The sequence below is a fragment of the Salvia splendens genome, chromosome 6 (genome assembly GCF_004379255.2).
Source record: "Salvia splendens isolate huo1 chromosome 6, SspV2, whole genome shotgun sequence".
In the NCBI taxonomy this organism is placed as follows: Eukaryota; Viridiplantae; Streptophyta; class Magnoliopsida; order Lamiales; family Lamiaceae; genus Salvia; species Salvia splendens.
The window spans coordinates 35,090,315-35,104,853 of NC_056037.1; the positions used below are offsets into that span (position 1 = coordinate 35,090,315).

Sequence of the window (14,539 nt, forward strand, 5' to 3'; positions counted from 1 at the left end):
GGGAAGAATTATACACAGTATTATCCGGTGGGTAGGAATTGCCGGAAGTTGGCGGTGATGTTGCAGTTTCCCGGCGGAGAATCTAAAGATTTAAAAGAACTGGATAAATCACTCTGAATACGCCATCACATCACCCACCAAAAAAGTAGTACGCGTGTCAATCCTCTATTGGACCAACTAATAATCCCTTTTCTTTATTTTTTTTTTGTTTTTTTTTTCAAATTTTCCTCTAGCCTCTTAATTCTTAAACATTTAATCTTTGAAACGCTGTTTTTCGATCTTTGTAACGATTCAAACTTAATTACTTCCATAACTGAGGAAAATCTCTTCATTTGGAAAATCTCCCATCCCCACTCAATTGTACTGTTCTCCAATACTTCTCAGCTGGATCTCACACGTTGAGGTAACTGACTCCCCCTGTTTTCCTTTTTCTTTCTTTAGTCATTTATTTTTGGGGGTAGAAAGTGTGTTCGAGCTGCGGATTTGTCTTCATTACGCTTGATTTGTTTAATTTCTAGGGTGCGAGCTTCAAATATAATGATTTTCAAAGTTTTGCAACTATTGGATTCGGAGTTTCTGGTTAGTTAGATTGTTTAGTAGCGATCTTTTGGATTGCTCGTTGGTAGCGTAATTTGATTGAATCTGCTATTTACTTCTGTCATAATGCTGTGTTTTATATCTGGTTATGGCTTCAGGATGGAAGCTTCTTACTGATGCTGGTGATTGGAGATCGGATTTTGGAGGATGGGGCTTAGAGATAGTGTAGACATGAAAGCGCTCAGGGAGAAGTTTAGAGTAGCAACTGTGGTTATAGTATCCATATGGATTGGGCTTCCGGGAGTGTATCATCTGCTGAAACCAGTAGAAAATGGTTGTGTCATGACGTATATGTATCCGACATACATTCCTCTTCCCACGCCAAAGAATGTGTCGACTAGTAAATATGGCTTATTTTTGTACCATGAAGGCTGGAGAAAGATTGATTATAATGATCACCTTAAGAATATAAATGGTGTGCCAGTTCTTTTTATCCCAGGCAATGGTGGAAGCTACAAACAGGCGAGCCTCTTATTTCAACTGGTGTTTCTTTTTGTACAATTGTACTATGCCATCCCGACATATCAGACATTTTTGTCATTTGGTTAGCTATAATACCATGACTTATGGTTTTCTTCTTATGCAGCATTATATACCTTATTGGCTTCTTACATATGGATGTTTTCCCGTGTCTTTACAGGTCAGATCCCTTGGTGCAGAGTCTGATAGGGCTTATCGAGGAGGTCCACTTGAATGGGACTCTAACCACGCTTATCCCATTTTTGGAGAGGGCATTGATATTGATTTGACTAACATTTTGTTACCTAGTCAATATACTTCCATGCTTGATTGGTATGCAGTGGATCTTGAAGGTGAACATTCTGCAATGGATGGTCGGATTCTTCAAGAACACGCAGTATATGTAGTATATGCCATTCACACGGTACCGCTTTCGTCGCTAATTGCATGAATTACGATTAGGAAGGCATGCTGAGTTCACTTCAACTTTAACTGGACATATTTCATACTGCTATTTTTGTGGTACTTGGTGGTTCTACTTCTCAAAACAGCTGCAGCCTGATGTAGAAAATAATTTACTTCTTGACTTAGGCTCAATAATCTCTTTTATTTTCTTTGCTGGCCATACTCTCTCTATTTATACAATTAACATATAGCATTAAGTTATCCTATACTTCCGTTAATAGCTATTTTGTTTATTATTGCAGATTTTGGATCTATATAAAAAATCGCATGCTGTGCATGCAAAAGGCGGTCTCCCTAAAAGCGTGATATTGGTTGGTCACTCTATGGGTGGTTTTGTTGCTAGGGCTGCAGTAGTGCACCCCCATTTGAGAAAGTTTGCTGTTGAAACTATTCTGACGCTCTCCACGCCCCATCAGTAAATTTATAATCTCTTTAATGTGTTCTCTGAAGTTCTTTTTGTATTTAAAAAAAATCTCAGATAGTTTATACAGTTGTCAGCAATGTATCAATTTTTTCCAGGTCTCCTCCTGTGGCATTACAGCCATCCTTGGGCCACTATTATGCACAAGTTAATCAGGAATGGAGGAAAGGATACGAGGTCCAAACCTCTCGAACTGGGCGCTACTTGTCAGATCCTTTGCTTTCCCATGTTGTCATCATCTCTGTATCTGGTGGTTATAATGATTACCAGGTAAATAAATGTGTCCTTGCACATATTATATTGGCCTACTTGAGGTTTGATTCATTGAAACGTGTGAACTCACAGTCAGACGAGAGCTTTTCTATTGTCGGATCACATAGACTTGTCTTAGTATTCCGTTACCCCACTTTCCCTGCATATTTTTATTCTCCAATTCCAGGTACGCTCGAAATTAGAGTCCCTTGATGGCATTGTTCCTCACACACATGGCTTTTTCATAAGTAGTACTGGCATGAGAAACGTATGGTTATCAATGGAGCACCAGGTTATCTTATGGTGTAATCAGCTAGTTGTGCAAGTAAGTCAAGTTGCTAATGATACTGGAGTACTATCACAGTGTATGGGGCCCTAAATTCCAAAATTGCTTTGTAGATGTCTCACACTCTCCTCAGTCTGATAGACATGAAGACAGGCCAACCTTTAAATCATGTACATCAAAGACTTGGAATATTCAAAAAAATGCTCGATAGTGGCATTCCGAAGAACTTCTTTGCATCGACACAACTGCAACAAGCACATAAATCTGATCATATTCATGATAAAAAGAAGAAAGTGAATCCTGGTACTTCCTTTTTCCCATGGTTTTATGCAGAAGCTGGTTGAATCACCCGGCTTGAATTTTTTTGCTTCATTAGTCAATTATACTTTGTGTCAGAAACAATAGATATTAACTATTTCATTGGCCCCAGACAGTTTTTATTTATCTTAACTACTTGTTTGGCATATAGGCACTCATGAAAAATTATATTATCTCCTAAAATAACCTAAGTTGCGTAAGTTATTTGGTATTAAGTCTATCCATTATCATTTTTTGATTTTTCTATGATACTTGCGCAAGGAATAAGCTCTTGGTAGTGTTATTCTTGGTCTTCTTGTGTAAATAATGCTTCTAAATGCTTTTGATGAATAAGGACTGAGTTCTGGAGTATCTGGTTGCCCAAGTAGTAGCCAATGGAGTGAAGATGGACTTGAAAGAGACCTCTACATCCAAACCAGTACTACCACTGTTTTAGCTATGGATGGGAGAAGACGATGGTTGGACATTCAAAAGCTGGTTAGCTTCAAAGGACTTTAGAAACTACTCCTATTTGGATTTTATGAGGAAGGTTATAGGGGTGAAAGGGTCTGAAATTGAGATAACTTGGATCTCCCCTGTTATATAGGGCTTTACTGTAGCTTCATAAATCTAGAACTCTGCCAGGGTTGTAAACTTCTCATATGTTTGTCATGTTACCCTGTATAAGTATAAGAAATTATATGGCTTGGTTCTTTAATATTCTCTTTAATTAATGGGTTCACCACTTACGAAAATTTGTACATAGTGGAGTGTATATTATTACAAATAGCTAGAGAGAGATACAGATAAGGAAAATTGGTAGCTATAGTAGGGATTGTTGATAAAATTGGTACCTCATTAAATGGTAATATAACTGTCGATCAGGATTGATAGAACTCTTTTGAATTTCAGGGTGAGGATGGTAAAAACCACTTTGTTTTCGTCACAAATCTTTCACCATGTTCTGGTGTGAGACTACATCTTTGGCGAGAGAAGGAAACTTCAGCTTCAGAAGTTTCCATGAACAAACGGGTTGTTGAAGTAACAGCTAAAATGGTGCATGTTCCATCTGGACCAGCTCCAAGGCAGGTATTATGTTGTCTTTATTTTAGCCAGAGCTTTTCTCATGAGCGGTGAACCCATATTTATATATTCCCTTTCTGAACATGTCCATTTGTCCTGTAAGATTGAGCCAGGAAGTCAAACTGAACAAGCTCCTCCATCTGCAATATTTTGGTTGGGTCCTCAAGATATGCATGGCTTTCGGTTTCTGACAGTTTCTGTGGCTCCCCGCCCGGTACGTACTCTATGACAACTTGTAATAAGTAGCAATAAGATCCCCCTTTATAATACTCCCTCTGTCCCCAATAAATAGACAAACTTATAAATGGCTCGGGTCTTAATGTGCAATTGGTAAAGTAAGAGAGAGGTGGGAAAAAGTAAGAGGGGGATCGGGAAAAAGTAGTGGAATGAGTGTTAGTAGATTGTGGGGTCCACATTATAAATTATGTGTAGGATTATTATTTGTTGAAAACTCCCATATTTAGACAGTCTAATTTTGGGGGATGGCCCAAAATGCTAAAACTAGTCTATTTTTTGGGACAGTGGGAGTATTTTTTTCTTTTGTATGTCTATATTGAGAAACTTCCTGTTCTCAGACTGTTTCTGGGAGACCCCCACCAGCTGCATCCATGGGAGTCGGACAATTTTTCAATCCAAAGGATGGAGAGAAAATTTTCTCCTCTTACCTGTTGATCAGTTCATTATACACAGAACAGGTTAAGATTCTGAGATATAGCTTAATAACCGAAGATGATAGGTAATTCAGCAAATCTTGGGTAGCAATTTTCTTGATATCCATAACTTGGTTGTTTAACAGGATATGATTTTGAAGGAAGATCATCCTCTTGCTCTCAGTCTTACATTCTCTGCTAGCTTAGGTCTTCTTCCTGTTTCTTTATCTATCAAAACAACTGGCTGTGGGATTAAAAAATCAGAATTTCCCATTGAAGAGTCTGGAGATGAGGAAACAAGTAGTAAGTGTTCTTTCACACCCCGTATCACGTATCACAATTTTCATAGGTTATTTCTTGAACCTAAGTCTGTTAAACTCTTATTACAGTCGCCCATCTGCCCTAATAACTGAGAGAAAGTGGATCCTCTGACTCAGCAGGGCCTTCACTTGCATCTTGTGTAATCTGTGCATTATTTAAATTGACTTTTTGGTTGCAAGACACATGTTGGATATCAGTTTCATTCTAAAATCCTCCATCTAGATTAATTACTTAGAATCTCTGTACTTGACAGCTTTGCTATATTCTTCAAAAAATATCTACACAACATTAAAACTTATCATGTATAGCATCATTGCGTGTAGCCTCATGAAATTTGTATTCTAGATTAGCCAACTTGAATTAGTTAGTTAGTTGGCAGCCAGCTGCCTAAGAAGTTTGTTAAATAGATCACACATTCTATGAAATGTGAATTTGCATTTTGCCAGCCAGGATTGATTTTTTTTAAGTTTCAATTGTAGCTCAAATACTTGATCACTTATTTACGTAAGGCAGCTTGTATATTCTAGTTTTGCAACCCCTCTTGATTCATTGTTTCACTCAAACTCTGGACTCTCTCTCTCCTCTTGAGTTGCAATCCTAAGAACTAAACCCTGGTTACATTTTTTGGGTTTTTATATATCTGTATAATCTTGTTTTGATTGTACAATAATAGATTGTCTGCTTAACACTTCTTAATTTTGATGCTATTAAAATATCTTACTGCCTTCTCTAGATAGAACTCAATCTTGTTGCTTCATCTGTTTATGTTCTTGTATTGAATTAATTCGTGAATGCAGGACTTTGTAAGAGACGCTGTTTCCCACCTGTGGCACTTGCTTGGGATGCGATATCTGGCCTGCACGTATTCCCTAATCTGTATTCTGAAACAATTGTTGTGGATTCTTCTCCAGCACTCTGGAGTTCTTCTCAAAATTCTGACAAGACAAATGTTTTGTTACTGGTATTGTGACTGAAAAATGATACTTATGGGAACTTGCTGTCTGAATTTTTTTTTGGTACTCTCGAGGTAATTCTTCATTTACTTTTGTTATTTAACGTTTTTTTATATTCTTTTCAGATAGACCCACATTGCTCTTACACAAGCACTATTGGTGTTTCCGTTACTGCTAGTGCTGGTAGATTCTTGCTTTTATACTTCTCTCAGGTACATTTGTTCTTAGCATCTATCTTTTTCGAACTCAAAACTTTTGGATGGTTTTGATGCATTTATGCATAAATTATCTTGAATAAATGCACATATTATGCCTAATGCAATAAATTCATAAAATTATTAGAAATATTAATATGAAATTAAGAAGACATATCACAATCAAATTTTTTATTTGGAAAATTATATACTTGTCTAATTTAATTTGGATAGTGTTAAAATGCAAACTCTAAATATTGTACAAATTTCAAACTATGATCTGGACAGTTAGAAAATGTCAACAAATGACAAAATAATAGCAACAAAAAATTTCAACATAGTGTCAACACAACATCAGCCGTTGACATTGTGTTGACATTTTTATTGCTGGTATTTTGTCATCTGTTGACATTTTCTAACGGTCCCGATCATAGTTTGGAGTTTGTACAATATTTAGAGTGTGCATTTGATCACATCCCTAATTTAATACTCCCCCGTCCCATTAAATATGCAACATTTGCTTTTCGGCACAGGATTTTATGTAGTGTTGTTTTGTGAGTTAATGAAGAGAGAGTAAAGTAAAAGAGAAGAAAAAGTAGAGAGAGTATTGTTTCCATTTTTAGAAACGTTTCATTTTTAATGGGACAGACCAAAAAGGAAAACGTTTCATTTCTAATGGGACAGAGGGAGTATTTATATTTATTAATATATATAGATATAATAATATCTTTATAATATATATAGACATAATAATATCTTTATTAATATTCCGGAACCTATTCATGCAGATCAGTGGTCTATGCTTTGCTGTTGCATTTTTTGCTCTGATGCGGCAAGCATATGCATGGGAACTTGACCAGCCTATACCATCACTGTTATCTGCTGTTGAATCAAACCTGCGAATCCCTAGGGCGTTTTTCTTCCTCGCCATATTACCTATTTGTTTTGCTGTACTCTTGTCTTGCCTAAGCTCTAAAGCCCTTCCTCCAATTATAAGTTTCACTGTTGTCGCAATCCTTTGTTATGTTTTTGCAAATGGCGCAATAGTTCTCTTGATATTACTTTCCCAAATGCTTTTTTATGTGGCCGGCATTCTACATGTAGCTGTCAAGAAATGGTTAGTAATTCTTTTCATATACATTCTCTCACTTGCATGCAGATGATGTGCTTACCCATAAACACTTTATTTAAAGTTTTAGTTTTATAGATAGTCATATTTAATTTTGTTATGGAGTCCCTATATAATCGTTAGCAATTTCATCTCAAACCTTCTGTTCTAGAAGCAACTAATATGGGGACAATGTTATACTCCCTCCGTCCCATAAAAATATGTGCACTTTCCATTTTTCGTCCGTCCCCCAAAAATATGTGCGTTCCATTTTTGGAAAGTTAAATCAATTTAATAATGTAGGCCCCACTATCCACTAACTCTACTTTAACTACAATTCTCCTCCTCTCTCTTACATTACCATACCATTCTCCTCCTCTCTCTTACTTTACCAATTTTATCTTAATTCCCGTGCCATCTCATCTGCCTATATTTTTATGTGACGGAGGGAGTATTTACCATAAGCTAAACCAAAATAATATTTCAGGTGGCAAGTTTGTGAAAGGAACTTCTCCTTTCATTTTCTCCAACGGATCTCCTCCAGCTTTGCATCTACCAGGGTAAAATTTGATATTTCACTTCTTATATTCTGTAATTTGTGATTTGAATTTGAGTTGCCTCCTCCCCACCCCTGAAATTTCTTAAACTGTTAAAATAGTTAAACAATTGGCCAAATAACCTGTAACCACATCGTTTATTAGTCTTGACAATTGGTACTGTTTTCTTTTTAAAACCCAAACATCTTTAGTTTGATCCGAGATAGAACTATTAAGCGTTACTTTTGTATTCCTTGTTCAATCTTCCACGGGGCAGGTGGTAAGGATTTTGATGACGAATCCTCTGCTTATCACGTCATTGCTTGCTATTACGTTGGTATGTCTTGTGCATCCAGCACTAGGCCTGTTTGTATTGCTCTTATCACACGTTCCGGGTTGCCACAGCGCTCTATCCAGGTTTCTAAACTGTCCTTATTTTCATATAACAGTAATACTTTATTTTGAAATTTTCTTGTAGTAGTGCATACATGATGAGGACATGTAATACTAGTACAAGAAAGTTGCTTGCTACGTGGAATGATTGTCCTGCAAGCTCTTTACTTCCATGTTAATACTTAATAGCCTAAGAGAAATCTCACATATCGAGAATGTTAACACAAGTTTTCGAGTGTTTAATGGGTAAAGTTTTTAGTGCTAGAGAAATCATGAACATACAACACACGTTATTTTTCGGTGTTTAGTGGCTAAAATAGTGCCCCAAATATTTTAGCCATTGATTATTATGTTTGGATATATCCTTATTTTCTTCTAGTGGCGTAATGGCAGCCGAGATCATGTGTATTATTACATTTATCCATTACTAATACAATATAAGTTTTGTTTTGCGTCTTTGTAAACAGTTTTTTGATGACTTCATTTCGCAGCCATGTCCAGACCAAGGAATTTTACGAATCTGGGAGTGAAGGTGAAGGTACTGAAATGCTACATAACTCCAGTTACGATAACAATAGCAAGCTGTTCCCGACAAATGAGACACGTAGAGGTAGCCCCAAATACACAAAAAGCTATGGTGATGCACAATTAGAGATTTTCCACCACCGGCATGGGTTGCTTGTTTTACATTTGCTTGCAGTATTGATGTTTGTCCCTTCACTTGTGGCCTGGCTTCAGGTATGATAATCAACACAAGATCTTCAGCTGAGAAATATATACATCGCTTGCTCATATTTAAATCCTAGTTCCTGGTGTCTGTGATTTGGACTTCAAGCTTAAGTTTTAGACTTTTAGCTGTCTGAAGACAGACACCTCTTATTTTACGATAATGGAGGAAATTATTAAGATAAAGCCTTTAGAACAATCTTTCTATATACGAGCTTTCAAAAATCACATTCTAGTCTATACTGCTGACCCATCGCTTTTTACATATGCAGCGGGTTGGTATTGGTCAAAATCTTCCGTGGTTCTGGGACTCTGTACTCAGCATTGGGGTCGTACTGCATGGTTTATGCAATTCCAAGCCCGAATTCAGTTTCTATCTCTTTCCCATTGGATCCTGGGAAATCCGTCTGAGCTTTGCTTATCTTGTTGCTGGATATTTTTCCTATCTTTCAGCCTTGGCATTAGCTCCCTACAGAGTGTTTTACGCAATGGCTGGAATTGGAATCGTCTCCTTTGCTTTCAGAGTCATACAGAGGAAGAACGGCGAGGCATATCACCGCAACAGAAAACATTCCCACAGACATTGATTCATTTCTTCTGCGGTTGAGGGATTCTTTCTTGCCTGTTGTACGCAACTGAGAACTTGAGTTTGTGATGTTGTAGAAATGTGTATTTGTTGGTACATGATTAAATTTTGATAGAAATTAACTCCTTAGCCATTCTTGTCTCTAGTCTCTTATTGGCACAAAAGTTTTGAACTAATTTAGAAACTTTTTAGATGGTCACTAATTCTATAGTTTGATTTGTTTTCATTTGTCACTTATTTTCACATCGCCTGCTATGGCTATTTGTACGTCTATAAAAATTAGTTAATTTTCATTACCTATACTATTCAACGTACATCATTCTGCTCTCAATATATCACATAGGTAACGGTGGATCTAGAATTTTTTATTTGGGGTACTAATTGTATAGCAAATAATTATACATAAAACTATAAAATTAACTGAAAATTAAAACAATTAGAAATAGCAATATTTTTTTTATATACATAAATTCTACCGTCGCCAATAGAGGCCGAGCCTTGGATATTACCGTTCTGATGTTGAAAATTTGAATCACAAAATGCAATGTTGGGTTTGTTTGATTTTTCACATAAAATTAAATCATCCAAATCCAAGTCTGAAACGGTTAATGTGATTTTGGAGTAATTTTGTTTGTGGAAATTAAATAAGCGAAATCCAAATTTATTGTAATGGTTCAAAATTTTAAGTTTGTGAGAAATGTTAGAAATGACAAAATCAGTATATTCACATATAAATAACCCTTATAAATTTGATTAGTTAGACTGGGATAAAAACGGTGCTAATCCAAATTGTACGATACACTATACAAATCGATGTATAGCTATAGCTCGTCAGTTATCAAAGCATAAAAGTATCACGTAGTAATATTTTAGTAAAACTGTGATGCATATCTAAATTATCGAAAGGAACTAACTTAGAAGGAACAAATATATTACACCCTTCCTTTTACTTGGAATAGATTACCTGAATTTCTAAACAACGTATTTTCAAAAAAATTAAAATTGAAATACTGATATAACTGTTCAAGTGATATATCATTCAGGTCTTAAATCATAGATATATGTAACTGCGAAAAGATAAATGTAACAATGACAACACAATCAAAATCAAGGCCTAACACTTGAAATGACATGAGATTCTTCGAAGAAACTTGCAAGCTTCCACAAAATCTAAAGGTATGACACAAAATCTAATATGCAACAACAGCTACAACCACACGAATACAGACCGATAGCCAAATAAACAATCTGTAGAGAGCATTACGAGACAAACCCATGAGTGTGCATCCACGCAGCAACTGTAGCAAGAAGGCAGGCCCTTTTCCTTTGTACACACGGGGGATTAGAAGTCAGTTGGTGGTTTCAACCGTATAAGTCTCTTGATTCTGTCTTTATCCGTGTTCTCCAGCAGACCCTTTGAGAATGGAAAATATGTTAATTGCACCATTCATGACTGTCGCTCTTAATTTGCAAACTACGTGAATATTTGCAACACAGATCAAAGAATATATGAAGATTCAGTTACTGATAATCTTTGGATCATACCTTGGTAAAGTAAAAATATTTATGGTACACATATAGTTATCTACCATAGCTATCTTAAAAAGATAGAACCTCAAAAAAGATCTAAACAATGATCAAAGTTAGATATCAAGATTCAAGACCGCTTCAATAAAGTTTGTTTTCTCTGGAAAAAAGATAAAAAGTACCAGGTAACTGACAATAGTTCAGCATATAAATTTCCAAGTATTTCCACTAGAAAGTACTAACAAATGGTTGTAAACTAGAAAAAAAGGTCAAAGAGCCTCACCTTCCAGACAATCTCATCCAGGCACAAGCATATTTTACCATATTTGTCAAGGAAAAGGCGCTCAGTTGGAGGTTTTCCACATACATCCTTCAGGGCTGAGGTTATAACAAAGATAGCTTCTGACACTAGAAGAAGAAAAATACAATGTCAAGATAGAATTACAAGGAAATGGATATGCCTGACACTCTGAAAACTCTGTGGTGGGATGTATCGGACTGAGTGGCATATGAAAAATACACACAACATCCAGAAAAGTAGATGCATACACATATGGAGTATTGAATTGTTTAGTAAGGGTATATTTATCATAGAATAAAAAGGGAAATAGTGCATCTATAGTGTTCCCTAAAGAATGCCATGCCACCTTAATAGAACATTGTATGGAACCCTGCTTAGCAGAATGAATTACTTACAGGCAAGTTCGTCATATTCATCCTTCCCAACAACGAATATACTGACATCACCAAGCACTGTGTATACAATATACACCGACCTGTATAACAGAGCACTCAGAAATGACACAAATAGCAAAATAGTTGGAATATCCAAGTAATATAGATTCTAAATTGCACATTGTCTCAAATTAAATTACAAAAGCAACAGGATTTCCACTAAACAGATACTTGTTTAGCTGAGTAAAGTAGGCCCACTAGAATAATTTCATTATCCAACTTCTCATCTTCAATTAGATAGTAAATATCTAACCAAAGATAAGTCCAAACAGGGAACTTTTTTCTATAACCATAGCTACAAAAAGTAACTTGAGTTGAAATTTGGATGGGGAAATGAAGCACAATATAATTATGGGAGCAATAAAACTAAATAAAGCATACTTATTATAATATGGACATCATTTTCCTTCTCTACAAAAACAATAGTACAATACCATAACTTCAGGTCTTTTAGATGTTAATGACATACTAAAACAATAAACTGTACACTGTGCCAGGCATGAATGTTCAAATACAGGTTCTTTCAGGAACACGAGATACAAATTCAGGTTAATCTCAATGCCAATTAAAATCCATGCATAAGAAGTGCAGGCCAAAAATCAACAACAAAATTTTTAGCATGTAACGGTTAAGTTTGATAATAACTCCTAGCAGATTACGCTGTGCACAATGGGTAAAGTTAACAAGAAAAATGATGAGAAGATACATCACGTTTCACATACTTGTGATTAGCAACAAGGAGCTCCTCATTCTTGACTCCTCTAAGATTATCCACTCCCAGTTTCACTAAGAAAGATCTCCAATGCAAACGCTCCTCTGCTGGAACACCATTAAAACTAGGACATCCAACAATCCAAATAAACCAATCAAAAATCAAAGAGCAACAACAAACTGATCTAGTTTGTAGGTTTTCGTACCGCTCGACAAGAATATTGCCTTCCGAATTAGCGATCAGGACTGCGAGCAACATTTTCTTCTCTGCAGGTAGTCGATCAAATGATTAATTTCAAATTTCAAACTGTATAGTGCTGAATTCTGCTTGTGAATCAAGTTACGATTTGATTGCATCAAATAAAAATTGAAAAAAGCAGTGCGAGTACTGAATTACCGTATTGTGTGCGTGAGAAGATGAATCTAGTAGCAGAGGGGGACAAGATGAAAGGGGATCCCGCCGAAGCAAAGTGGATTGCTTGTATGTAACCAGGCTACGGATTCAAGCAAGTAAGCTGAGGAATGGTTTTTATTTTATTTTATATTTATACTGTATATCTATATTGGTCCCAAAAATCATAAGCTTTGGCCAAATTTTGGTATTTCCAATTAACTATAAAAAAATTTGGTCTTAAAATATATCATTCTATTGTTATTTTTCAACCTAACTCAAATAAGATATCTTCCGCGAAAAACTTATTCTACTCGCACAAATATGAAATATTTATGATATTTTAGACTATTAATTAAGTTCGTGACAAATAGGATAAAAAATCACATAGAAAACCACGTTGATTTAATAGTGCAAAGTAGAGTAAAAAAATGCACATAAATTAGTCGGTAATTAACCTCCTATGGGAAATGACAAACAAAATATAAACTCTGTGATATATTTGGCGAATTTTAAAGTTCGTGGGAAATACGAAAATTTGGCTAAAGTTTACGATTTTAGAGACCAATATCCTATTTTTTCATGTTTTCTTTTAGTAATATAGTTATTCTTTTTTTAGTCTTTTTTTAGTTATGTAATTATTTGATTGTTTTGATTTTTTAATATTATACTCTACGTAATGTCCTCAAATAAAAATATCCTTGGTATTTTAAATTGTTTTCATTTTTATTATCTTATCCTCATTGTTGTTTTACTATTTTAAAATTGTTTTAATTTTTTATATCATACTCTATCCTTTTATTGTTGTATGCAATATCCTCAAATAAAAAAAAATATTGCTATTTAGATTTTGTGTCATACCTTTAGATTTTGTGGAAGCTTGCAAGTTTCTTGCCATACCTTTAGATTTTGTGGAAGCTTGCAAGTGTCTTCGAAGAATCTCATGTCATTTCAAGTGTTAGGCCTTGCTTTTGATTGTGTTGTCATTGTTACATTTATCTTTTCGCAGTTACATATATCTATGATTTAAGACCCGAATGATACTTCCTCCGTCCCTGACTACTTGCACTTATTTCCTTTCTGGGCGTCCCAAGTTATTTGCACTCTTTCCATTTTTAGTATAAATTATCACCTACAGCCGCAATTGTTGACTTTGCTATACACTCATTCCTTAATCTTCGTGCCGAAAAGGAAATGTGCGAGTAGTCCGGGACGGAGGGAGTATATCACTTGAACAGTTATATCAGTATTTCAATTTAAATTTTTTTGAAAATACGTTGTTTAGAAATTCAGGTAATCTATTCTAAGTAAAAGGAAGGGTGTAATATATTTGTTCCTTCTAAGTTAGTTCCTTTCGATAATTTAGATATGCATCACAGTTTTACTAAAATATTACTACGTGATACTTTTATGCTTTGATAACTGACGAGCTATAGCTATTCATCGATTTGTATAGTGTATCGTACAATTTGGATTAGCACCGTTTTTATCCCAGTCTAACTAATCAAATTTATAAGGGTTATTTATATGTGAATATACTGATTTTGTCATTTCTAACATTTCTCACAAACTTAAAATTTTGAACCATTACAATAAATTTGGATTTCGCTTATTTAATTTCCACAAACAAAATTACTCCAAAATCACATTAACCGTTTCAGACTTGGATTTGGATGATTTAATTTTATGTGAAAAATCAAACAAACCCAACATTGCATTTTGTGATTCAAATTTTCAACATCGGAACGGAAATATCCAAGGCTCGGCCTCTATTGGCGATGGTAGAATTTAAAGGAAAAAATAATTGTTTGAACCATAAATATAAAAGAAAAAAAAGATGTCCCAATT

At 35.2% G+C, this 14,539-nt stretch overlaps 2 protein-coding genes across 5 annotated transcripts; one reads left to right on the forward strand and one right to left on the reverse strand.

Moving 5' to 3' along the window:
* Positions 1-252: 252 nt before the first annotated feature.
* On the forward strand, positions 253-9,623 carry LOC121808439. 4 transcript variants are annotated; one of them, XM_042208934.1, is made up of 20 exons: positions 262-403; positions 519-579; positions 696-1,059; positions 1,238-1,480; positions 1,764-1,936; positions 2,041-2,212; positions 2,382-2,519; positions 2,594-2,783; positions 3,133-3,275; positions 3,690-3,866; positions 3,964-4,074; positions 4,436-4,555; positions 4,657-4,813; positions 5,629-5,792; positions 5,910-5,996; positions 6,767-7,095; positions 7,574-7,646; positions 7,900-8,039; positions 8,483-8,753; positions 9,014-9,623. In XM_042208934.1, the coding sequence occupies exons 3-20, from the start codon at positions 745-747 to the stop codon at positions 9,326-9,328; spliced, it is 3,318 nt and encodes a 1,105-aa protein (XP_042064868.1). In that variant the 5' UTR covers positions 262-403; positions 519-579; positions 696-744; the 3' UTR covers positions 9,329-9,623. The 4 variants fall into 4 exon arrangements, 3 of the variants coding, with proteins under 3 accessions (XP_042064867.1, XP_042064869.1, XP_042064868.1); XR_006052193.1 differs by lacking the exon at positions 519-579 and having other exon boundaries at positions 253-403; positions 8,517-8,753; positions 9,014-9,155; XM_042208933.1 differs by lacking the exon at positions 519-579 and having other exon boundaries at positions 253-403.
* Positions 9,624-10,343: 720 nt separating this feature from the next.
* Positions 10,344-12,835, reverse strand: LOC121806381 (TSET complex member tstD-like). The gene is made up of 6 exons (XM_042206399.1): positions 12,698-12,835; positions 12,507-12,567; positions 12,312-12,425; positions 11,551-11,630; positions 11,138-11,262; positions 10,344-10,741 (listed from the first exon to the last, which is right to left on the reverse strand). Exons 2-6 carry the CDS (start codon positions 12,557-12,559, stop codon positions 10,670-10,672), a joined length of 444 nt encoding a protein of 147 aa, XP_042062333.1. The 5' UTR covers positions 12,560-12,567; positions 12,698-12,835; the 3' UTR covers positions 10,344-10,669.
* Between the last annotated feature and the right edge of the window lie 1,704 nt (positions 12,836-14,539).